Raw genomic sequence first — 27,301 nt, 5'->3', positions numbered from 1 at the left:
AGGTTTTCATTGCTGTGTGTCCCCTTAGGGGAAATTCACCCCCTCTACTTGCTTCGGTGACCAATACAGGAAATGATAGAAAATCCAAAAATGTTACAAAATATCACAAGAAAAGAAAGAGGGGAAATCTTATCTCCTGCTCTTCTATCCACTTACTTTAAAAATAAAAAATCCTATCACTTCCTGTTGTGTCACCAGGACAAGAACTGAAGGGAATCTCTGCTATCAGGACACAGCCAGCAAACAACAACAACAACCCTTCCCTATTTTATCCAAAACAAAAATGTGTTCACCATAAAATCCCTTTCTCTGAGTTCATTGACGGACACAGCCTCTTATTCTCGACCATAGGGTTTATGGCGCCACCTATGGGCGGGAATAAGAAGAGACTGTGTCCGTCAATGAACGGAAGAGAATAGGATTTTTTTTTTTTTTTTTTTGGTACTTGATGAACTTGGAGAAAGGGATTTTACTGTAAGTACCAAAAAAAAAAAAAATCCTATTCTCTTTCGTTCATTGACGGACACAGCCTCTTCTTATTTTCACCCATAGGTGGCGCTATAAACCCTATAGTTAAGAATAAGAGGCTGTGTCTGTCAATGAACAAAAAAGAGAAAGCGGGAGTTTTTGTTACTCCCCGTAAAAACCCTTTCTCTGAGTTCATTGACAGACGCAGCCTCTTCTTATTCTCGAAAAATAGGGTTTATAGCGCCACTTATGGGCGAGAACAGGAGGAGGCTGTGTCCATCAATGAATGAAAGGAATAAACGTTTTGGCCATACATACACATTTAAGCTCTCCTGCACGATGCCCCATTCCAAAAGAACACTAACATTGCAGGAAGGGAACTAGGAATGCACACTTGTGCTCGCTCCTTGCCAAAGCAGTTATAATCAAGGTAACGGACTGCTGTTAAAAGTTTGGTCTGGGCATGTAATCTTCCAATGACGTCTGGTCCCAAAAAAGAAGGATGAAGATATACAAACACTCAAAGCCCCTCACTAGACATGTGCAGTTTGTTTTGTTCCAAATCGAAAATGTTGTTATTCGGAAATTCAGATGTATCGAATTTAAAGGAATCCGAAATAATGAAAATGAAATTCTGAATTGAATTCTCAAATTTGAAAACACATTTGAATAGAATAAAATAGACTAGAATTAAGTAAAATAAAATAGAAAATAGAATATAAGAAAATAAAATAGAAAAAAAGAAGAAAAAAAAAGAAGAAAATAAAATAAAAGAGAGAATAAAAGAATATAATAAAGTAGATCAGAAATTAAAGTAATAGAATAGAAAAAAAAACTATAGAATAGAATAAAATAGAAAGTATATAGCCATCTACCAAAATTCAAATAGAATAAATAAAACAATAGAACTGAATAGAATAAAATAGAAAGAATATAACGGTCTTCTGGAATTGGATTTTGAATAGAATAAAATAGAGTATAAAATAATAAAATGGATTAGAATAGAAAACAAAATAGAAAAGAAAGCAATAGAATAAAAAAAAATTAAGAGAAAGAAAAAGAAGAATAGAAAAGAAGAAAAAAAAAAAGAATAGAATAAAATAGAACAGAAGTGAAAGTAATAGAAAAAACAAAAAAAAAACAAAAAACAATAGAATAGAATAAAATAGAAAGAATATAGCCATCTACCAAAATTCAAATAGAATCAATATGAATAGAATAGAAAACCCAATAGAATTAAATAGAATAAGATAGAAAGAATATAATCCTCTTCTGGAATTGGATTTTAAATAGAATAAAATTCAAACAGAATATAAAATAGGATAGAATCAAGTAAAATAGAATATAAAATAATAGAAGATAATATATAATAATACAATGGATTAGAATAGAAAAGAAAATAGAAAATAAAGTAATAGAATAAAAAATGAAGAAAAGAAAGAAGAAAGAAGAAAAAAGAAGAAAAGAACAGAAGAAAGAACAGAAATGTAAGTAATATAATATAACTATAGAGTAGAATAAAATAGAAAGAATATAGCCATCTACTGAAATTCAAATAGAGTCAATTTGAATAGAATAGAAAAACCAATAGAATTGAATAGAATAAAAGAATATAACCCTCTTCTGGAATTGGATTTTGAATAGAATAAATTCGAACAAAATATGGAATAGAAAATGAGAGAATAGAGTAGAAAAGAATAAAATAAAAAGGATATAACCATCTTCTGAAATTCAAATTTCGAATAGAATAAAATTTGTATTTGAATAGAATAGATTAATTAGAATAGAAAATAAGAGAATAGAATAAAATAGAGACTATAACTGTCCGTCTTTTACGAAATTTGAAAAGAATAAATTCAAATGCAGATTTAAATTTGAACGCCGATTCAAATTTTTCCAAATTCTGTCGAATTGAAAATTCCATCGGTACGAATTCGGAAAATTTGAATCGAATTTGAAAACGAATAAACAAAATTAATTCCGAAAACGAATTAAACTAAAAGTAACTAAAACGAAATGAAACAAATGTATGGGTTGTGCACAGGTCTACCCCTCACCAGACAAGCGCCCCCTGCTGCCCGGGCACCTCCTCCCCACCACAGGAAGACAGCAAGTTGCAAAAAACATTTTTCAAAAAAATCTCTTTTTTTTGTTTCATTACAAGGAACTCTATTGGCACTATATTGATAACAAATATTCTACAGATATACAATAATCAAAAAAAAAAAAAAAAAGTGACATGACTTAATTGCAGATCCCGGACAGGAGAAGGAAAGCACACACACAGCTCAGTGCACGACACGCCCATCACTTTGGTGCAGAAGCCAGAGAAATAAGCTCACAAGTTTAAAAAAAATAAAGTCGCTAAACTGTCCTCCAGGGGGTTGGCCAGTCTGTGCTTGGACCCTGAAGATCCTCCCCTGGGAGGGAGGAGTCAATAAATACATTCGTTATACTGGTAGAGATTGTCTGACCATTATGGAGGGGGGGAGGGGGACACAAAGGGTATAAACAGGATGGAAAGGAAAATGAGCACCTGGATTTGTACCTGTCTAAACTTTCACATTTATAAAAAAAAAACAAAAAAATTGATCCCGGGTTCCCGTCACAGTGGGATGTGTTCCTGTGGCCCCTCCCCCCCCCCGCTAGATGGTCAGCAGCGGGATACAACCCACCCCCACCCCGCCTTCGTGACACACCATGGGGGCCATAAACGTCCAGCGGTTGGTCTCCGGGTCGTACATTTCTACCGAGTTCAAGTTGGATTGGCCGTCGTAGCCTCCCACGGCGTAGAGCCGGCCGCAGTTGGCGACCAGGGAGACGCGGCTGCGGCGAGTGTTCATGGGGGTGATGAGGTACCACTGGTCCGCCATGGAGTTGTAGACCTCGGCCACGCTGAGGAAGGCCGAGCCGTCGTACCCGCCGCAGATGAACATCTTGCTCCCCAGCGAGGCGGCTCCATGCCGGCAACGTTTGTTCAGCATGCTGGCCACGGGGTGCCAGGTGGTGGTGTGCTGGTTGTAGTATTCCATCTGTGGAGGAATCAGAGACACCGGCAATTACAAACATGAAAGGAAGAGGGCGCCACCACGTAGTGAGGGGTCACCAAACCACCGCCTGCTGCAAGATCTTATTTCACCCCCTGGCGTAAGGGGGGCTCTGATGGGGACCCTGCTGTAAGGGGAGGGGGAGAGACTGATGGGGACCCTGGTGTAAGCGGGGGGGAGGGGAACCTGATGGGGACCCTGGTGTAAGGGAAGGGGGCTCTGATGGGGACCCTGGTGTAAGGGAGAGGGGGGGGACTCTCATGGGGACCCTGCTGTAAGGGGGGACTCTGATGGGGACCCTGGTGTAAGGGGAGGGGGACTGATGGGGACCCTGGTGTAAGGGGGAGGACTGATGGGGACTCTGCTGTAAGTAAGGGGAGGGGGGGAGACTGATGGGGACCCTGCTGTAAGGGGAGGGGGGAGAGACTGATGGGGACCCTGGTGTAAGCGGGGGGGGGGGGGGAACCTGATGGGGACCCTGGTGTAAGGGGAGGGGGCTCTGATGGGGACCCTGGTGTAAGGGGAGGGGTGAGAGACTGATGGGGACCCTGGTGTAAGGGGAGGGGGGCTCTGATGGGGACCCTGCTGTAAGGGAGAGGGGGGAAAACTCTCATGGGGACCCTGCTGTAAGGGAGAGGGCGGGGACTCTCATGGGGACCCTGCTGTAAGGGAGAGGGCGGGGACTCTCATGGGGACCCTGCTGTAAGGGAGAGGGCGGGGACTCTCATGGGGACCCTGCTGTAAGGGGAAGGGGAAGAGACTGATGGGGACCCTGGTGTAAGGGGGGGGGGGAGACAGATGGGGACCCTGGTGTAAGGGGAGGGGGCTCTGATGGGGACCCTGGTGTAAGGGAGAGGGGGGGGACTCTCATGGGGACCCTGCTGTAAGGGGGGACTCTGATGGGGACCCTGGTGTGAGGGGGGACTCTGATGGGGACCCTGGTGTGAGGGGGGGGGGGGGAGAGACTGATGGGGACCCTGGTGTAAGCGGGGGGGACTGATGGGGACCCTCGTGTAAGGGGGAGGACGGATGGGGACTCTGCTGTAAGTAAGGGGGGGGGGGACTGATGGGGACCCTGCTGTAAGGGGAGGGGGGAGAGACTGATGGGGACCCTGGTGTAAGCGGAGGGGGGGGGGGGGACCTGATGGGGACCCTGGTGTAAGGGGAGGGGGCTCTGATGGGGACCCTGGTGTAAGGGGAGGGGTGAGAGACTGATGGGGACCCTGGTGTAAGGGGGGGGGGGAACTGATGGGGACTCTGCTGTAAGGGGGGGGACTGATGGGGACCCTGGTGTAAGGGGAGGGGGGCTCTGATGGGGACCCTGCTGTAAGGGAGAGGGGGGAAAACTCTCATGGGGACCCTGCTGTAAGGGAGAGGGCGGGGACTCTCATGGGGACCCTGCTGTAAGGGGAGGGGGGAGAGACTGATGGGGACCCTGGTGTAAGGGGGGGGGGGGGGGGGAGACAGATGGGGACTCCGCTGTAAGGGGAGGGGGGAAGACTGATGGGGACCCTGGTGTATGGGAAGGGGGGGGAACTGGTGTATGGGAGGGGGGGACTGACCCTGCGTCTCCAGGGGCTATTGCAGGCAAATCCAGGCTGTCAAAGTGAGATGCTCCAAATAATAATTACAAATGTCATTGAGAAATACAGTGTAACAACTATTACTACATTGTATCTTCTCAGGTTTATTCAGATGCAGATGACCTTTTATTTGCATATGACAACAATCACAGCAAGCTTGCAAGAAACAATAAAACATGTAACCTTTTATTAACGCCTAGTTATCCCGCATCGGCCCAAATTTAATTCTTTACTCCCTTCGCTATTATTTTTCTGCTTATTTTTTTCCTTTTATTTTTATTTTTTTACTACCTATAATTTTTATTCCCCATTGCTATTAGGGTTTTTTTACCATTCATATTTAAACATTTTCTTTTAAATTTCATTTGTTTTGTTTTTTGCTTTTTTTTTTTTTATGTGTCATTTTGTTATAGAACAAAATGTGAATTTTTTTTTTTAATCTACAATTAAGCAATGTTTTGCTCACATTAGAGCTTTTTTTTCACGGTTTTCTGTCTGTGTGTTACATGTGGCAAACACAATGCCTGCAGGCTGAATCCAGCCCTCCGGTGTGACCCTTGTACCTCTCCTGCAGCTGTGGCACCCCCCCTCATTTCTGCCTCCACCTTGTCTCAGCAGTCAGCAGCAGAGAGGAGCACAGTCACTCTGCCAGTCACAGCACCACCTCATCTCCACCTCCAAAGTCTCAGCATTCAGCAGACTACAGCAGCTGACTCAATGTTCTACTCTGGTCCTCCTCCAGACCCTGCACTATCTACTTCCCAGCCCCCACCCTAGCACAATGTAAGGGGGGGGGGTGCACTGTGATGTACGGAGGGTGGGGGACTCTGGACTTCTGATGGTGGCTCTGGACCATCTAGCTTTGTAGGTACAACTAGCCCTCTGGAGGGCAACCATGATGCTGATGTGGCCCAAAATCAAACTGAGTTTGACACCCCTGCTCTAAAAAAAAAAAAAATGCAGGATAATAATGACAAAAGACAGCATATAGTGAGGGAAAAATTATTTGACCCCCTGCTGATTTTGTACGTTGGCCACTGACAAAGAAATGATCCGTCTATAATTTTATTGTGCGGTTTATTAGAACAGTGAGAGACAGAATAACAAAAATATCCAGAAAAACGCATTTCAAAAAAGTTATAAATTGATTTGCATTTTAAATTAGTGAACTAAGTATTTGATCCCCTATCAATCAGCAAGATTTCTGGCTCCCAGGTGTCTTCTATATAGGTAACAAGCTGAGATTAGGAGCACTCTCTTAAATGGAGTGCTCCTAATCTCAGCTTGTTACCTGTATAAAAGACACCTGTCCACAGAAGCAATCAATCAGATTCCAATCTCTCCACCATGGCCAAGACCAAAGAGCTGTCCAAGGATGTCAGGGTGTCACAACACCTACACAAGGCTGGAATGGGTTACAAGACCATCGCCAAGCAGCTTGGTGAGAGGGTGACAACAGTTGGTGGGATTATTCGCAAATGGAAGAAACACAAAATAACTGTCAATCTCCCTCGGTCTGGGGCTCCATACAAGATCTCACCTGGTGGAGTTTCAATGATCATGGAGAACGGTGAGGGATCAGCCCAGAACTACACGGGAGAATCTTGTCAATGATCTCAGCTGGGACCATAGTCACCAAGAAAACAATCGGTAACACACTACACCGTGAAGGACTGAAATCCTGCAGCCCCTGCAAGGTCCTCCTGCTCAGGAAATCACATGTACAGGTCTGTCTGAAGATTACTAATGAACATCGAATGATTCAGAGGAGAACTGGAGGAAAGTGTTGTGGTCAGAGGAGACCAAAATCGAGCTCTTTGTCACCAACTCAACTCATCATGTTTGGACTAGGAGAAATGTGGCCTATGACCCCTAGAAAACCATCCCCCACCGTCATACATGGAGGTGGAAACATTATGCTTTGGGGGTGTTTTTCTGCTAAGGGGGCAGGAGAACTTCACCGCATCAAAGGGACGATGGACGGGGCCATGTGCCATCAAATCTTGGGTGAGACTCTCCTTCCTTCAGCCAGGGCATTGAAAATGGGTCGTGGATGGGTAACACACGGCCAAGGCAACTAAGGAGTGGCTCAAGAAGCAGCACATTAAGGTCCTGGAGTGGCCTAGCCAGTCTCCAGACCTTAATCCCATAGAAAATATGTGGAGGGAGCTGAAGGTTCAAGTTACCAAAACGTCAGCCTGGAAACCTTAATGACTTGGAGAGGATCTGCAAAGAGGACAAAATCCCTCCTGAGATGTGTGCAAACCTGGAGGCCAACTACAAGAAACGTCTGACCTCTGTGATCGCCAACAAGGGTTTCTCCACCAACTACTAAGTCAAGTTTTGTGAAGGGTTCAAATACTTATTTCACTCATTAAAATGCAAATCAATTTATAACTTTTTTGAAATGCGTTTTTCTGGATATTTTTGTTGTTATTCCGTCTCTCACTGTTATAATAAACCGACCAATAAAATTATAGACTAATCATTTCTTTCTGAGTGGACAAACCTACAATATCAGTAGGGGATCAAGTACTTTTTTCCCCCCTCACTGTCGTTTGTCTCATAAAAGCAATACACGTATTACTTTGTTATCTTATGGAGGCCATATATGGGTTGAAACCTGAACGATTTGTCAATCAAAAATCGAAAATTTTGTGCATTTTGTAATCTGATGGTGTCACCAATGATTTTTAGAAGTTGGACCAGCCAAGCCTTCAATTTCACCTCACGTTGCTACAAAAAAATAATTTTGTGGTCGGGAATCTTCTTTTCTATCCAGTTCACAGCCTTTGCGCATTTCTTTTTCGATTATATTTCTCGCACGATTCTCCCACCATTCACTGGAAGATTTGTTTATTTTTTTTAAATTTCCAACATGCCCGATCACTCAAATTCGATGGCCGCACGAAAAAATGTTTCCGTTTCTGCGCCCCCGCTAATAGTCGAAAAGCAAACGGTTATTGAAAGGTGCAATTTTCGAACAAAAAAAAATCATTCGGAATTCCACACGTGTATGGCCAAGCCTTAATGTGGAAGTCCAGTCTAGATCTAACTAAGCTAAGCTTAAAACTGCTCCCATCCCCCTTCTAAATATAAACAGGGCAGTGGTGGAAACGCAAACAATTGCTCTGGTCCATGAGCGGTACTCAACTAAGAGAGCAGAAGAGGTTAAAACAAAGAAAAAACAGAAAGGGATTTGTGTATAACCCCCAAAATGCGCTGCCCACCAACTTTTGGACTCCATCACCCTTATTTGGAACAAACGATTTTATATGACTCAGCATTTCCTTTCCTAAAGAAAATCTGCAGCCAAAATTGCAAATATAGGAAGGAAAGGGTGGGTGAATCCCTCAAACTGGCACACAGACGGCAATAAAAACCCACAAACTCAAAAACAAACCGACTGCCAGACCAGCAATGAAGTCCAAGTGAAAAAGTCATCTTATTGATAAATCCTCTACAGGAGGGGGTTGCTATGCATTTCTATGACTTCCATCTAACCACCAGCCCCTGGACTCCATTTCCATGCAACCATTCTGGTCACCCTTTTGCACTGGACCCCACCAGCCTGAACAATTTAAGACCCACCTCCTTGCTCCTGCATACTCCTGAACTTCTAGAAAGCCCAGTCTACAATCATCCCAAACTTCTAGAAAGCCCAGTCTACAACCGTCCCAAACTTCAAGAAAGCCCAGTCTACAACCATCCCAAACTTCTAGAAAGCCCAGTCTACAAAACCGTCCCAAACTTCTAGAAAGCCCAGTCTACAAAACTGTCCCAAACTTCTAGAAAGCCCAGTCTACAATCTTCTCAAAACTTCCAGAAAGTCCAGTTTACAACCATCCCAAACTTCCAGAAAGCCCAGTCTACAACTGTACTGAACTTCCAGAAAGCTCAGTCTACAATCATCCCAAACGTCTAGAAAGCCCAGTCTACATCCCTCCTTAACTTCCAGAAAGCCTAGTCTACAACCATGCCAAACTTTCAGAAAGTCCAGTCTACAACCGTCCTGAACTTCCAGAAAGCCCAGTCTACAACCATCCCAAACATCCAGAAAGCCCAGTCTACAACCGTCCTGAACTTCCAGAAAGCGCAGTCTACAACCTTCTCAAAACTTCCAGAAAGTCCAGTCTACAACCATCCCAAACTTTCAGAAAGTCCAGTCTACAACCGTCCTGAACTTCCAGAAAGCCCAGTCTACAACCATCCCAAACTTCCAAAAAGCCCAGTCTACATCCATCCTGAACTTCCAGAAAGCCTAGTCTACATCCGTCCCAAACTTCTAGAAAGCCCAGTCTACATCCGTCCTGAACTTCCAGAAAGCCCAGTCTACAACTGTCCCAAACTTCTAGAAAGCCCAGTCTAAATCCGTCCTGAACTTCCAGAAAACCCAGTCTACAACTGTCCCAAACTTCTAGAAAGCCCAGTCTACAAAACTGTCCCAAACTTCCAGAAAGCCCAGTCTACAACTGTCCCAAACTTCTAGAAAGCCCAGTCTACAACTGTCCCAAACTTCTAGAAAGCTTTCTCCTTCTAGAGCAATTCTTACCCCCAGTTGCCTTCCAAATTTCCCCTCCCAACACAAATTCCCCCCCATATACTTGAGGCGCAACCCACCTCACATGATACAACCGTGCCCAGGGCAGCCGCCCCTCCTGCCCATCCCTTATCCTGGGCCCTGCTGAGTGGTACCGGTGATTAGCAGTAACGCTCCGGTTCTGCGGTTTGTCTGCACTAAAAACACTGGGAGGGATGCTCTGTGTGCAGGGGGTCTCAAAGAGTTTGTACAATCAGATGGTATAGTGTATGGTCGGCTTACAGGAGGTTGTATAAGGATTGTACAGTAGGATTGTAATGTGTATGGTAGCCTTAGGACAGAAGGAAGGAAGGAGCACGTACAGTGTTGAAGATCTGAAGTCCATCGTGTCCACCTGAGACGTAAATCCGGCCCTCGAATATGGTCACGCCCGCCGCGCTGCGATTGGAGCTCATTGGCGTCACCACCGTCCATCTGGAATAAAGATGTAATGAGTGGTAAATACCACCACACCCGGATTATTACCACCCATACCCAACGGGAAGTCGTGAGACCTCCTGCCAGGAGTTGTGTGAACGTGTTGACCGGGGACAAGTCCTGCTCAGACATGGAAGGCGTCAGTTACCAATCCCTAATATAAAATAAGAAAGGATGGAACACGCCCATTATCAGAGTCTTACTTGTCAGTCTCGGGATTATAGGTCTCTACAGAGTTCAGGGAGCAGTTCCCATCGTATCCCCCACACACATAGATCTGTCCGTCCAGGACCACCGTCCCCATCGCACTGAAAGAAGAGACACACGTAATTAGAAAAAAACAGCACCCTGCTGGCCCCTCCCACCAGCCACGATAGGCATGTATTAGCATAGAGAAGCACAGAGATCTAGCAATGTCTAAGCCTGTATATCCATGTATAAAAATAGTGTGTGATTGTGGGGGGGAGGGAGCATTAGAGTGTAAGCTCCTCTGGTACAAAGACTGATGTGACTGGCTCAGTGATCTCTGTACAGCACCGCGGTATATGTCAGAGCTATATAAAATGTATAATAATAATAGTGTGTGACTGTGGGGGGGGGGGGGGGGGGGGACATTAGAGTGTAAGCTCCTCTGGTGGAGAGACTGATGTGACTGGCTCAGTGATCTCTGTACAGCGCTACGGTATATGTCATAGCTATATAAATGTATAATAATAATAATAACAACAATAAGTGTGTGACTGTGGGGGAGGGGACATTAGAGTGTAAGCTCCTCTGGCACAGAGACTGATGTGACTGTGGGGGAGGGGACATTAGAGTGTAAGCTCCTCTGGTGAAGAGACTGATGTGACTGGCTCAGTGATCTCTGTACAGCACTGTGGTATATGTCAGAGCTATATAAATGTATAATAATAATAATAATAGTGTGGACTGTGGGGGGACATTAGAGTGTAAGCTCCTCTGGTACAGAGACTGATATGACTGGCTTAGTGTTCCTCTGTACATCACTGTGGTATATGTCAGAGACATATAAATGTATAATAATAATAATAATAATAGTGTGGACTGTGGGGGGGACATTAGAGTGTAAGCTCCTCTGGTACAGAGATTGATGTGACTGGCTCAGTGATCTCTGTACAGCGCTACAGTATATGTCAGAGCTATATAAAATGTATAATAATATTCTGTGACTGAGGGGGGACATTAGAGTGTAAGCTCCTCTGGTGAAGAGACTGATGTGACTGGCTCAGTGCTCTCTGTACATCACTGTGGTATATGTCAGAGCTATATAAATGTATAATAATAATAATAATAATAATAATAATAGTGTGGACTGTGGGGGGACATTAGAGTGTAAGCTCCTCTGGTACAGAGACTGATGTGACTGCTCAGTAATCTCTGTATAGCGCTACAGTATATGTCAGTGCTATATAAATGTATAATAATAATATTGTGTGACTGTGAGGGGGATATTAGAGTGTAAGCTCCTCTGGCACAGAGACTGATGTGACTGTGGGGGAGGGGACATTAGAGTGTAAGTTCCTCTCGCACAGAGACTGATGTGACTGGCTCAGTGTTCTCTGTACATCACTGTGGTATATGTCAGAGCTATACAAGTAAGAAAAGATTTAGGATTGTCTCTATACGACACTATAATAAAATCTCTCCCTCACCTCCTTTTGCTGTTCATGCTCCCCACTTTGGTCCACACGTCTGTCTCCGGGTTGTAGACTTCCACAGTGCTGAGCCGCGATTGGCCGTCGTATCCTCCGATGGCGTACAGGAGCCCGTTCACAACAGCGACGCCCACTCTGCTGCGAGCCGTGGTCATCGGCTGGCATTTCTCCCAGCGGTTGGCGATGGGGTCGAAGACTTCCACCACGTTCAGAGAATCGCCTGCGTAGAAATGTGCTACTCGTCTTAAACATTTAACAGGGAATCACTTCATAGGGACACATTCTGGAGAAACAGTTCAGTACGTTCAACGGCACCGCATAACCCCTTCCCGACTGTTACTTCTCATCCCCCCCACCCCATAATCCTGGACCTCACAGCACCCGGCCTCAGCACTCCTCTCCAGAGCCCTCAGTCCTGATGTAAGCAGTGGGAAGGGTTATGCAAATATTAAAAATGCCTCGATGGGTGGATGTCAGTCTAGAGGAGAGGGCATTACTAGACAGGCTGCATTTGCATAAGTAACACCCACATGTAATGCAGAGCCTCCCTGAATGAAACAACTAAAAACCAATGAATGAAAGGGGCGGGGCCACATATAGTCACTCTTTAGTGAAAGCTTTCAACAAGATTTTGGAGTGTGTCTGTGGGGATTCATGCCCATTTCTGATGTCAGGTACTAGGGACGGGAAGACCAAGGGACCAGGAGACCAAGAAATCAGGAGACCAAGGGACCAGGAGACCAAGGGACCAAGGAATCAGGAGACCAAGAGACCAAGGGACCAGGAGACCAAGGGGCCAAGGAATCAGGAGACCAAGAGACCAAGGGACCAGGAGACCAAGGGACCAAGGAATCAGGAGACCAAGGGACCAAGGGACCAGGAGACCAAGGGACCAAGGAATCAGGAGACCAAGGGACCAAGGAATCAGGAGACCAAGAGACCAGGAGACCAAGGGACCAGGAGACCAAGGGACCAGGAGACCAAGGGACCAGGAGACCAAGGGACCAGGAGACCAAGGGACCAGGAGACCGGTGCAACAATGGACATTCCCATTCATTCCAAATGTGTTAAGTAGGGTTGTGGTCAGGGCTCTGTGCAGGAGACTGGGGTTCCTCCTCACTAAACTGGTCATCAGTGTCTTTATGGACCTGGCTTTGTACACAGGGGCACAGTCATGGTGGATAAGGTTGAACTGTTGGACATCCTATTCCAAAACTATGACCAATATTATGGGGTTGCCACCTTTCCTTAAGATTTTGTAGGTTGTCTGTGGCCATTTGTGAGGTCAGGTACTGATTTTGGATGAGAAGACCTGGCTCACAACAAGCATTCTATGTCATTATGGAGGAGGTGCCACTCTTCCGGGAAGGTTTCCCACAAAATTTTGGACTGTGTCTACAGGATTTTGTGCCCATTAAGCTATTGGTGAGATCAGGTACTGATGTTGGGTGAGAAGACCTGGCTCACCATTGGCACCCTGATTCATTCCAAAGGTGTTCAGTAGGTTTAAGGTCAGGGTTCTGTGCAGGACACTTGAGTTCCTCCACACCAAACTGGTCAAACCATGCCTTTATGGAGCTGGCTTTGTACATAGGGGACAGTCATGGTGGAACAGAAAAGGGTCTTCACCAAACTGTTACCACAAGGTTGGAAGCGCACAACTGTCTACAATATATTTGGATGATGGCATATTAGCAGGACCCTTCACTGGGGACATCTGAACTTCATCATTGAGAGGGGTGTCCACATACGTTTGGCCGTATAGCAGATGTGATGGTCATGAACTTCCCTTTACTTACAGTCTGCACCAGATTATTTGCCCCGACCCTCTAGTGGTAGGAGTGCACAGTGCACCATACCTCCAGCCAGGAATAGGTCTGCAGTCGATGCCAAGCCCAGCATCCTCACAGATACAAATTACTGAACCTTACAGCAATTAATATTCAGGAATACAAGGTACCTGCCGAGTTAAGCCCTCCCACGGCGTAGATTAGACCGGCGATCGATGTGCAACACCGTGGGCGCGTTTTAAACGCTAGTAGATGAGGTCTGCGTTCCGGCATCAGGTGGTAATCCTTCGCTTCATCCACAAGATCCCTAAAAACACACCACAAGCTCGTCTCACAACTGTCATCCTACATAAGTGTGACCAGTCCAAGGAGATAGAAGTCCCTTTGCTTTATGTCCATACCGGTATCAAAATATCTGACCATTTGTACCAGACGCTCCTAACCCTATAGCCAAAAACGGTCACAAATTTGGGGAATTTTAATACGGGACACTTTCACCCCCTTCCTGCCCAGGCCAATTTTCAGCTTTCAGCACTCTCACACTTTGAATGACAATTGCGCAGTAATGTGATGCTGTACCCAAATGACATTATTATCATTTTGTTCACACAAATAGAGTCTTCGTTTGGTGGTATTTAATCCACAATGTTTTTTTTTTCTTGCTAAATAAATGGAAAAAAAAAAAAGCATTTTCTTTGTTTTTGTTACAAATTTTGCAAATAAATAATCCTTCATAATTTTTGCTCCAAATTGTATTCTGCTACATTTCTTTGGTGAAAATAACTCAAATCAGTGTATAATATTTAGTCTGTAGGAAAATTATAACGTCCACAAACTATGGGATATCTATCGAGAGAGAAAGAGAAATTATATATATATATATATATATATATATATATATATATCTCTATCTATATATATATATATATATATATATATATATATATATATATATATATATATATATATATATATATATATATCAAAAAGAAACAAAAAGATCAATCCTGATGTACCGACGGACAATCTCATTTCCCAAAATACGCCCGTACAGTAAAAATACGTCCCCAAATGACCCCTTTTTGGAAAGTAGACAGTCTAAAAGGTATGTAGTAAGACACATGGCGAGTTTTTTGAAGTTGTAACTTTTTGTCACAATTTTTGTGAAAATTAAGAAAGTAAAATTTTTTTTTTTTAACATTTTGTCATCAGTGCAGTACAGAGTCATTATATAACAGGTGTGGCGGTGATCAGGGACACTGGTGACAGTATGTGAAGAAAAAATTTTATTACATTTTTTTTTTTTTTAATTTCCTTTTTATTACTTTTTTAAATTTTTTTTTTTTTAAACACACTGTGACCAGAGCAATACAGTGTTACCATAGTAACACTATACTAATGTGGAGAAGTGATTGGTATTTTTTATTTTATTTTTACACATTATGATTGCTTATACCAGTGAATTTCACTGGTATAAGAACAATTTTTACTTAATTAAATCGATTCATTCAGTGTGTATTGTGATTCGCTGTGATTGACCACAGCTAATCACATGGTACAGATGGGCTGCGATTGGCCCACGTCTGTACCATGTGATCACTGCGACCAATCACAGCTAGCAACACAATTGTACACAATGAATGGAAGCCATCTGTTGTTTACAATTGACGTGATCTACTGTGATTGGTCACAGCAATAACATGGTACAGCGATCTGTCATCGGACACAGTCGGTGACAGATTGTGCCGCAGTGCGGACCGTGGGACACGCAGGAGGAGCGTTCCAGGAGGACTTCATAGGACAAGGACTGTCCCGGCCGGTCATCATTAGTCTAGACCAGTGATGGTGAACCTTGGCACCCCAGATGTTTTGGAACTACATTTCCCATGATGCTCCACTACACTGCAGAGTACATGAGCATCATGGGAAATGTAGTTCTGACACATCTGGGGTGCCGAGGTTCTCCATCACTGGTCTATAGGCTGGGAAGGAACCGGTCAAGAGCCATGGAGACACCAACAAAATTAAATATACCACTGAATGTTTTTTTATTTTTTCTTAGATCTGGTCAGAAAATGCAAAAACCACCTGTTGGTCCTGCCAGAAATCCAGAGCGGCCTTGTGTATTTTGCAGTGTTATCGCAAACAAATCCGGGACTACAGAACACCTCCCCCCCCGTGTTGCAGTTACACATACCGGCATTTATGACAGCAGCGCACCAGATCATCCTGCTGCACGCGGTCGGTGAGGAACTGGGGGCGGCAAAGCGGCAGGCGGACTTTAGTCAGCAGCTCCGGGAGGTAGACCTCTCGCTGCTCTCGGTCGTAGCGAATCCACGCCAACGCAGCTTCAAACACCTACCGCCGGAACAGAGAGACATAAGAGAAGGTCATCATCTTTACTGGTATCAGTCTCTTTCAATCCCTGTACAGCAGAGCTAAGTCTAGGGGAAAGGAGAAGCTGCACAATGAGGCTGTTCTGCTGCTGAACTCATGTGCCAACAAGGGGCACGCTGATAGGAGGAGAGAGCAGAGCGACAGAGATGATCTTAGCAGTCTGCTGGTTCTCCATTCACTCTCCAATCACAGACTAGGAGAGCGCTAAGACCTGTTAAAGCTACTAAATAGCAGCAGAGAAAAAAAATCAGTACTTGATGCTCATTGCTCCGCCCCCTCCTAGAACACCTCCCATGTCCCAGGAGACTGCAAAACCAATAACAGAGCACCAAGCAAGCTTGAAGCTCTGTGACACACCCCCTCCTTTCCCGCCGGTCCTAGGACACCTCCCATGTCCCAGGAGGATGCAGGACCAGTCACAGAGCAACAAGCAAGCTTGATTGCTTCTTGCCCCGCACCCTCCCACAGCCTCTAAGGATACCTCCCATGTCCCAGGAGGCTGCAAGGTTATTCATAGCACCAAGCAAGCTTGATGCTCTTTGCTACGCCCCCTCCCATGTCCCAGGAGGCTGCAGGACCAGTCAAAGAACACCAAGCAAGCCTAAGGCTCCTTGCCCCACCCCCTCCCCTCCCGCAGCCTCCTAGGACACCTCCCATGTCCCAGGAGGCTGCAAGACTATTCAGAGCACCAAGCAAGTTTGATGCTCCTTGCTACTCCCCCTCCCATGTCCTAGGAGGCTGCAGAAAAAGTCACAGAGCACCAAGCAAGCATGATGTTCCTTGCCCCGCCCCCTCTTAGGACACCTCCCATGTCCCAGGAGGCTGCAGGACCATTCACAGAGCACCAAGCAAGCATGATGTCCCTTGTCCCTCCCCCTCCCGCAGCCTCCTAGAACACCTCCCATGTCCCAGGAGGCTGCAGAACCAATCACAGAGCACCAAGCAAGCTTGAAGCTCCTTGCCATGCCCCCTCCTTTCCCACAGCTTCCTGGGACACCTCCCATGTCCCAGGAGGCTGCAGGGCCAGTCACAGAGCAACAAGCAAGCTTGATACTTCTTGCCCAGCCCCGCGCCCTCCCACAGACTCTAAGGATACCTCCCATGTCCCAGGAGGCTGCAGAACTATTCACAGATCACCAAGCAAGCATGATGTTCCTTGCCCCGCCCTCTCCCGCAGTCTCTTAGTACACCTCCCATGTCCCGGGAGGCTGCAGGACCAGTCACAGAGCACTAAGCAAGCTCATGCATGCGCAGTGGGGAGCTGGGTGTGAATGAGGAAGATGATGTCACACTGTCCACTTCGTCCAATCAGAGAAGCTTTTCATCAAGCTTTGTGCTTGATAAGCCTGTAAACCTTTTGCTGCCACCGACCTGAGAGTTATGTCAGCAGCAACACCAGCATAAAAACCTCCAGGCCCCTATAGCAATTGGGAGCTTGTTTACATTTTTATGTCAGAGTACAGCAGGACCAATGTGACCGGACAGGATGATGAACCCGTCCTCATAGTCTGTAGACACGTACCTGCTCCTCCACCTTCACATTCAGCTCATCCCGGGAGACCAGCTCCAGGACTTCATCAAAGGGCAGTGCCAGGAACTCCTCCGACATGGACACCTCCACAAAGTGCTCGTGGATGAAGCGGTTGGCAGCGTCGTACAGCACCGCGCACATCATGGTCTCCGCAAACTGCCGCACTCCCAGGCAATTCTTTGGGTGCAACCTAAAGAGAAGAAGAATCACAATGAATACAAGAACCTGAAAAGGCTTAGAGCTACACCACCATTATCACTGTCAGCCAATGGACTAGGAGTCATGGGTGGTCTCAGAGGTACACCACCATTATCACTGTCAGCCAATGGACCAGGAGTTACTGGTGGGCTCAGAGGTACACCGCCATTATCATCAGCCAATGGACCAGGAGTTACTGGTGGGCTCAGAGGTACACCGCCATTATCATCAGCCAACGGACCAGGATTTATGGGTGGGCTCAGAGGTACACCGCCATTATCACTGTCAGCCAATGGACCAGGAGTTACTGGTGGGCTCAGAGGTACACCGCCATTATCATCAGCCAATGGACCAGGAGTTACTGGTGGGCTCAGAGGTACACCGCCATTATCATCAGCCAACGGACCAGGAGTTACGGGTGGGCTCAGAGGTACACCGTCATTATCATCATCAGCCAACGGACCAGGATTTATGGGTGGGCTCAGAGGTACACCGCCATTATTACGATCAGCCAATGGACCAGGAGTCATGGGTGGGCTCAGAGGTACACCGCCATTATCATCAGCCAATGGACCAGGAGTTACTGGTAGGCTCAGAGGTACACCGCCATTATCATCAGCCAACGGACCAGGAGTTACTGGTGGGCTCAGAGGTACACCGCCATTATCATCAGCCAACGGACCAGGAGTTACGGGTGGGCTCAGAGGTACACCGTCATTATCATCATCAGCCAACGGACCAGGATTTATGGGTGGGCTCAGAGGTACACCGCCATTATCACTGTCAGCCAATGGACCAGGAGTTACTGGTGGGCTCAGAGGTACACCGCCATTATCATCAGCCAATGGACCAGGAGTTACTGGTGGGCTCAGAGGTACACCGCCATTATCATCAGCCAATGGACCAGGAGTTACTGGTGGGCTCAGAGGTACACCGCCATTATCATCAGCCAACGGACCAGGAGTTACGGGTGGGCTCAGAGGTACACCGTCATTATCATCATCAGCCAACGGATCAGGATTCATGGGTGGGCTCAGAGGTACACCGCCATTATTACGATCAGCCAATGGACCAGGAGTCATGGGTGGGCTCAGAGGTACACCGCCATTATCATCATCAGCCAATGGACCAACAGTCATGGGTGGGCTCGGAGCTACACCATCATTATCACTATCACCCAATGGGCCAGGAGTATTGGGTGGGCTCAGAGCTACACCACCACCATTATCCAGTAGAGTATTTAGGTTTTGTGCTGCTCTAGGCCTGACTAAACACGTGCACCCTCTAATTAAAATATGACCCACCCCTTCCCGTCAAGGCCACACCCCTTGCTTTTTAAGACCTGCCCTGAAATTTTTGAGTGGGGTCACTAGTTCTGAGTGCCTGGGGGGGAGGCAATGGATTCCCTTAATTTGCATAGATTTCCTCACTTCCTGTTTGGCTATGGGGCAGGAAGTGAAGGGAAATCTCTGCAATGGGACAGGGATGGTGCCACCATAGCCCCTTCCCCAATTTGAGGCATATGGCCAACTCCCAGTAACCCGGAATCCACGATCTGGGACTTTAGTGAAGGACCTCCTGTGCTTATTGCTTCCAGGGTGAAAGAAACATTACCCGCCCCACCTCAGGCAAGACAGCAGTACACATGTGAGCACCAGGAAAGGTTCAACTAAAACCATCATCTATCTGAGGAAAGTTGCTTCTCTCCCCCCCCAATGGGGAAGGAACCTAGAGACAAGCAGAGAAGAGGGGGAGAGGGTCCCAAAATTGGGAGAATCCTGGCAAAAAATGACCCAGTTACAGGTCCCCTCCAGGTTTAATGCCCCTGTGTCCTTGTGTCCTGGGGGGGGGGGGGATTGTAACCTGGGCAGCCTCTGCAACTGGCACTAAGGCCGATAGGGTAAACCAACAGACAGTACAATACCCCTGTTAGGTTGGAAGAAACACTACAAACTGTGTTGCCCCAGATGAAGTAATTTGTGCCGAAACAAGCAGAGCGGAGTGCTGACATCATCGCGTAAGCGACCGTAAAAAACGCCATGCGCACCGACTGAAAGCTATTTTCATTGCGCAAATTGGTTTTATACATTGGGAGAACATTTTTAAGGATTAATAAATGGTCTTAAAGGATTTTATGCTATGAGGTATGGTTGCTTCTCCTATGTCCTCCTGAGTGCTGGTTGGAGGGTGAGATGAGGAGGATATACAGGATATCCATTGTGGATGTTCCCAAACACCGCCAGTGGAAGTGATATATCCCTGATGATGTTTTTTTCCCCCCCATGAGCCTTCATTGACCTCCCTTTAGTTAGAGGGTCATTTTCTTGTAAGCTTATATCTGTATCTTGAAGGTGGTCGTCCTTCTCAGGAAGTGGTGGTGGCGGATCCTTGATCATTTACCTATACCGAGGATTGTTTTAGATATTGTCACTTTGTGGACTACTCACAACAAAATGGGCATTCTTATATGGATTTCACATTTATATTTGTTTTTCTTTTTGTTATTTGTACGCTGTGTTTTTTATTTGTGCAGCACAACACATTATTCACACATACTACAACTGAGGTGGCTGAGTGTGCTTTTAATTGATGTGGATGATGCATTTCCTGTGTTAGGTGGGCAGGGCCTCATGCTCATAAGCTGTCCTGGAGAATGACTGGAAAATCAGAAATAAATTTGGTGTTTTTGGGCTTTTCTGATGGAAGACTTACAGATACTAGATGTTTTAAAAAAACAAAAAAAAAAACAAACCTTAACTGTGCTCTCCTCGGATTCTTCGGAGGCTCCTTGGTTCCTTTTGTCCCACCTCCCCATGACCCATTGGGTTATACCTTCTATGAATTCACTGGAAGCTTCTTGGTTCCTTTTGACCCGTCTCCCCATGACCCACTGGGTTACACCTTCTATAAATTCACTGGAGGCTTCTTGGTTCCTTTTGACCCATCTCCTCGTGACCCTTCGGGTTACACCTTCTATGGATTCACTAGAGGCTTCTTGGTTCCTTTTGGCCCACCTCCCCATGACCCATTGGGTTACACTTTCTATGGATTCACTAGAGGCTTCTTGGTTCCTTTTGGCCCACCTGCACATGACCTATTGAGTTACACCTTCTATGGATTTACTGGAGGCTTCTTGGTTTCTTTTGGCCTACCTCACCATGACCCATTGGATTATACCTTCTATGGATTCCCTTTACCATCCTATAATGTCTTCAACCCACACCCACTTCCTGGAATCTGATGGCTGAACACACATCCCTAGGCAGAAGGATGTCCTGTTCCCCCACATGGATGGAGCACTCAGCTCTGAGATACCAACCCCCCATCCCCCCGCCGCCCCCGATCACACAGACCTCATTATATTTGCTTATGGGAGCGCTAACCGGAGTACGAAGATCTAGCCGGTTGTGACTCACCTCTCCTTCAGGAAGGAGCAGCAGGCGTCCTTTATGTTCTGCAGCTGCAGGAAGCTGGCGCCCATCAGGAGAGACTGAACGTTCTGCTGGTCTATGGCCAGGTGCCCGTTATATGCAAAGTTTATCAGAGCTTCCAGAGCGCTGCAAAGAGAGAAGGGGAAGAGGGATGGTCATGGAGGATTCCAAATGACATTTATTGGCTCAATATTAAAAATAGTATCACAGGTCAGAAAGTCAAGTTCCCAAATCTTTGTCAGTAAGCCAGCAAAAGACACTAGAAAACCAAGACAGGATCATGTGCCCACACTCTGCACAGGTGACTATGTGAAGAATACCAGGCCAGGCAGCACCGATCACCACCCCCAGGCTCCAGCAAACTCCACCATTCATCCTAGCACCAAGCACCACCCCAGGCTCCAGCAAATTCCACCATTCATCATAGCACCAAGCACCACCCCAGGCTCCAGCAAACTCCACCATTCATCCTAGCACCAAGCACCACCCCCAGGCTCCAGCAAACTCCACCATTCATCCTACCACGGAGCACCACCCCCAGGCTCCAGTAAACTCCACCATCCATCATAGCACCAAGCACCACCCCAGGCTCCAGCAAACTCCACCATTCATCATAGCACCAAGCACCACCCCAGGCTCCAGCAAACTCCACCATTCATCCTAGCACCAAGCACCACCCCCAGGCTCCAGCAAACTCCACCATTCATCCTACCACGGAGCACCACCCCCAGGCTTCAGTAAACTCCACCATCCATCATAGCACCAAGCACCACCCCAGGCTCCAGCAAACTCCACCATTCATCATAGCACCAAGCACCACCCCAGGCTCCAGCAAACTCCACCATTCATCCTACCACGGAGCACCACCCCCAGGCTCCAGTAAACTCCACCATCCATCATAGCACCAAGCACCACCCCCAGGCTCCAGCAAACTCCACCATTCATCCTAGCACTGAGCCCCACCCCCAGGCTCCAGCAAACTCCACCATTCATCCTAGCACCAAGCACCACCCCAGGCTCCACCAAACTCCACCATTCATCCTAGCACCAAGCACCACCCCCAGGCTCCAGCAAACTCCACCATTCATCCTACCACGGAGCACCACCCCCAGGCTCCAGTAAACTCCACCATCCATCATAGCACCGAGCACCTCCCCCAGGCGCCAGCAAACTCCACCATCCATCCTAGCAACGAGCACCACCCCCAGGCTCCAGCAAACTCCACCATCCATCCTAGTACCGAGCACCACCCCCAGGCTCCAGCAAACTCCACCATCCATCCTAGCAACGAGCAGTCAGTTGACTCTGTTCTCTGGCAGCTGAAGGCCTCATTCACACCTTTGCGTTTTGTAGCTTGAAGCTTCAAAAAGCTGGGGGAGAAAAAAAAAAATAAAAAATCAATAATTTTCTATGGAGATGGTTCACCATGTAATTTGGTAGAAAATTGTTTACCTCTAATGGGACTTTATAAGGCAAGAGTCTTCAAACAATATATCAAACATGTATATAAAATTTTATTTATTTCGTTGTGCAGCCTTGCTGAAACAATTTATGTGGGGTTATCTGTTGTGTTACTGTTAACAGATATGTATATTTTCCTTGTTTTGACCATTTGAATGTTGGCATCCACTCATTTTATTTAAATTTTGTCACTTTTTAACTTTTGATAAATAAAATTATATACATTTTTGATATATCGTTTGAAGACTCTTGCCTTATAAAGTCCCATTAGAGGTAAACAATTTTCTACTGTATAGTATTACAGGGATGTGGGCAAGTTGTCTTCCTCCACAAGGTTTCCGTCACTACCCTCGCACCATGTAATTTGGTGCCCATAAAAGGGACTGCATTTGGGGTACCGTTAACAATACATTGGCATCTGCATGTAGATGGCAAGGGCAGCGCATTCTCCATTCTGGTGTGAACCGGCCCAAAAAGAGTTACTTCAGGTTTTCACAGAACATAAAAAGGTGAACTTGGAACACCCCCTCCCCCCCCCTCACTTACCTCCAGGGATGTTTATCTGTCATGGTCATGAATTTAATTTGGGGATGAAGTAAAATAATATTGTTCAGGGACCATCCCTATAAAGAATACATGAAAGCAAACTATCCCCCCCCCCCCCCAATGGGGAGAGAAAAGAATAAAAAGGGACTTTAAATGTAACCAAAAACAAATAACAGGATATTACAAGGATCTTCATCTGTATTACAAACATCAATAAAAGATATGATACACAAATATATCTAAAAACATCCTATGTGGCACCATGTATCATCAGACAGGCAAGAAAAATGCTACAATATAAGAAATATAGTTTGCTTCAGTCCAGACGTAACGAAAGCAGCAGGTGTACAGGATCAACGTGTTTCGCTAACACGGCTTCATCAGGATCGTACAGGATCAACGTGTTTCGCTAACACGGCTTCATCAGGATTGTACAGGATCAACGTGTTTCGCTAACACGGCTTCATCAGGATCCACGCTCCTATTCTCTTCACTGTCCAATGTAATATATTTTCTTGTTTTTTTGATTTGCCAATATGGTGGTGATATATATTGTATTCTAATTGGATTTTACTATACACAGCCGGTGTGCTTCTTTCTGTTGGCGTGGATCCTGATGAAGCAGTATTAGCGAAACGCGTTAAATCTGTAAGCCTGCTTTTGTTACATCTGGACTGAAGCAAACTACACTCCTTATAGCATTTTTTTTATTGCCTGTCCAATGATATATAATACATGGCTCCACATACAAAGTTTTTAGATAGATATACACTCACTGGCCACATTATTAGGTCCTCCTTGCTAGTATCGAGTTGGACCCCCTTTTGCCTTCATTCTTGGTGGCATAGATACAACAAGGTGTTGGAAATGTTCCTCAGAGATTTTGCTCCAGTGACATGATGGCATCACGCAGTTGCTGCAGATTTGTCGGCTGCCCATCCATGATGCCAATCTCCCATTCCACCACACCCCAGAGGTTCTCTATTGGATGAGATGTGGTGAGTGTGAAGACCACTGGAGTACAGAGACCTCATTGTCCAGTGGTGAGATGATTGGAGCTTTGTGACATGGTGCATTATCCTGCTGGAAGGAGCCATCAGAAGATGGGGACACTGTAGTCATAAAGGGATGGACATGGTCAGCAACAATACTCGGGTAGGCCCTAGGTGTTTAAACCATGCTCAATTGGTACTAAGGGGGCCAAGAAAATACCCCCCCCACTAGCCCGAACCGGTGATACCGCATCCCCCACACCATTACACCACCACCACCAGCCTGAACCGGTGATACAAGGCAGGATGGATCCATGCGCCAAATTCTGACCCCACCATCTGAATGTCGGAGCTGAAATCCAGACTCATCAGACCAGGCAACATTTTTTCCAATCTTCTATTGTCCAATTTTGGTGATCCTGTGCCAATTGTAGCCTCAGTTTCCTGTTCTTAGCTGACAGGAGTGGCACCCGGTGTGGTCTTCTGCTGCTGTAGCCCATCTGCTTCAAGGTTGGATGTGTTGTGTGTTCAGAGATGGTATTCTGCATACCTTGGGTGTAACGAGGGGTTATTTGAGTTACTGTTGTCTTTCTATCACCTGGAACCAGTCTGCCCATTCTCCTCTGACCTCAACAAGGCATTTTCCTCCACACAACCGCCGCTCACTGGATATTTTCTCTTTTTACCACCAATCTCTGTAATCCCGAGAGATGGTTGTGTGTGAAAATCCCAGAAATACTCAGACCAGCCCGTCTGGCAACCAACAACCAACCATGCCACGTTCAAAGTCACCTCAGTCCCCTTTCTTCCCCATTCTGATGCTCGGTTTGAACTTCAGCAAGTCGTCTTCACCACGTCTAGAGGCCTAAATGCATTGAGTCGCTGCCGTGTGATTGGCTGATTAGCAATTTGTGTTACCCAGCAATGGAACAGGTGTACCTAATAAAGTGTCCGGTGAGTGTATTTGTGTATCATATCTTCTATTGATGTTTGTAATACAGATGAAGATCTTTTTTAAATATCCTGTTCTTTGTTTTTGGCTACATTTAAAGTCCCTTTTCTTCTCTTCTCTCCCCATTGGGGGGGAGGGGTGAATAATTTAATTCCATGTATTCTTTATAGGGATGGTGCGGCACGGGGGGGACGTAACTCTTTATGGGTCGGTTCACACCTGAATGTGGTGCGGGAAAGAATGCGTTGCCCTTGCCACCTGCATGCGGGTGCCAATGTATTAACGGCACCCCAAGTGCAGTGCGTTTGTGGGCACCAAAATCGCATGGCGCCCGCAGTACACCGTGGGAGTAGTGCAAGCAACCGCGCGTTTGCTTGCACTACTCCCCCCCCCCATGGTCCGGTGCGTCCGGCAGCCTCTTCAAAGGACTAAGCTGTCAAAAACGCACAGCACAGAACTGCGCAGGAACTCGATCCCGATGTGAACCGGCCCTCAAAATCCAGCAGCTGCAGGAATTATTGGCTCTGGCTTTACATTTTTCGTTAACAAACTCGTTAACTTAAATGGCGTTATCTGCATTTTGCCGATAAGAGAAAAAAAAGGTGCCAATAACGGCGCCAAAAAAAAAAAACGCACGCAATTTCGCAACAATTTTGCCGCAATTTTACTGTGCTTCTGGTGTGTTTTCCATGAATCATGTGCCTCAAAAAGTGCATCAAAAAATGTAACGTGGGAGCGTTCTTGCTGCGTTTTCAACGGGTAGGTGCGTTTTTTTTTTTTTAACTGACCAAAAATGCAGCAAGCAGGATTTTTAACACCACAACGGAAAAGCAGCGGACCAATGTGAAGACACACATAGAGGTTACAGGGATACATTTTTCTTGCGCTAAAGGTGCCAATAATGGGCGACAATAAATTTATATTTATTTAAATATATGATATTAATTAAAAAGTCGAATATACTTTTTTTGGCCAAGTGCATTCTGCGGTTTTGGTACCAAAATTTCCATTCGGTGCACCTCTATTTATAAACATTGATCAGAGAGAAGATAGAGATACAAAGTAACATTGTTTATAAACATTGCTCAGAGAGGAGATAGAGAGATACAAAGTAACATTGTTTATAAACATTGATCAGATGGGAGTTAGGCCTCATTCACACGAGGTGGACTCCGTTTCCACGGAGCCTGCCTCGGTCCGCTGGCTCAGCGGGAGATCAGTCCATTGATCTCCGCTGAGCCGGCGGATGACAGCTCCCTGTCTGTTTTCATCAGATCTCACCCGATCCGATAGCGACGGATCTGGACGTAGGGCCATGCGTCTGCTTTTAGCGGATCGGACGGGGTCGGAGGTCAGTCGGATGTCCGCTGACATCCGTCGCTCCATAGGTACAAAGTAACATTGTTTATAAACATTGTTCAGACAGGAGATAGAGAGACACAGGTTGTACACTTAGGGGGCGGTACTCACCTTGGGTCCATCCCCTGCATGACTATCTCGTCCTGCTTGCACTCCATCATGTCATTGGTGAACATGGCGTGGAAATAGGGGATGGAGGCCGCCAGCACGATCCGATGGGCGCTAAACTTGTGTTCCCCGACCTATAACCGGGAGAAAGAACGTCAGATAAAGATCCCGACACTCCGCCCACAACACTTTGGTGATGAATTGTAATTGGACAGGAAGGGGGAATGTGACGTGATGACGGGAGGGGGGAGGGGGGGAATGTGACGTGATGACGGGAGGGGGGAGGGGGGAATGTGACGTGATGACGGGAGGGGGAAAATGTGACGTGATGACAGGAGGGGGAGAACGTGACGTGATGACGGGAGGGGGAGAATGTGACGTGATGACGGGAGGGGGAGAACGTGACGTGATGACGGGAGGGGGAGAACGTGACGTGATGACGGGAAGGAGAGGGGGAGAATGTGACGTGATGACGGGGAGGAGAGGGGGAGAATGTGACGTGATGACGGGGAGGGGAGAATGTGACGTGATGACGGGAGGGGGAGAATGTGACGTGATGGGGGGAGGGGGAGAATGTGACGTGATGACGGGAGGGGAGAATGTGACGTGATGGGGGGAGGGGGAGAATGTGATGTGATGGGGGAGGGGAGGATGTGACGTGATGGGGGGAGGGGAAGGGAGAATGTGACGGGATGACGGGAGGGGGATGGGAGAATGTGATGTGATGGGGGGGAGGGGCGGCCTG

General features: G+C 46.4%; 1 protein-coding gene across 2 annotated transcripts; it reads right to left on the bottom strand.

The window, feature by feature from the left end:
- Window positions 1-2,594: 2,594 nt before the first annotated feature.
- Window positions 2,595-26,690, bottom strand: KLHL18 (kelch like family member 18; the record flags this gene model as incomplete). Of its 2 annotated transcripts, none has more annotated exon segments than XM_073632472.1 (9): window positions 2,595-3,500; window positions 10,001-10,112; window positions 10,319-10,423; window positions 11,789-12,026; window positions 13,752-13,888; window positions 15,779-15,939; window positions 17,501-17,699; window positions 21,124-21,264; window positions 26,560-26,690. In XM_073632472.1, coding segments are annotated over 9 exon segments (1,611 nt in total), but the record flags the coding sequence as incomplete, so codon positions are not given.
- Between the last annotated feature and the right edge of the window lie 611 nt (window positions 26,691-27,301).

Source organism: Aquarana catesbeiana, linkage group LG05, assembly GCF_042186555.1.
Source record: "Aquarana catesbeiana isolate 2022-GZ linkage group LG05, ASM4218655v1, whole genome shotgun sequence".
Classification (NCBI taxonomy): domain Eukaryota; kingdom Metazoa; phylum Chordata; class Amphibia; order Anura; family Ranidae; genus Aquarana; species Aquarana catesbeiana.
The sequence above is the reverse complement of the archived record's forward strand: the minus strand, read 5'-3'. Positions and strand labels throughout refer to the sequence as shown.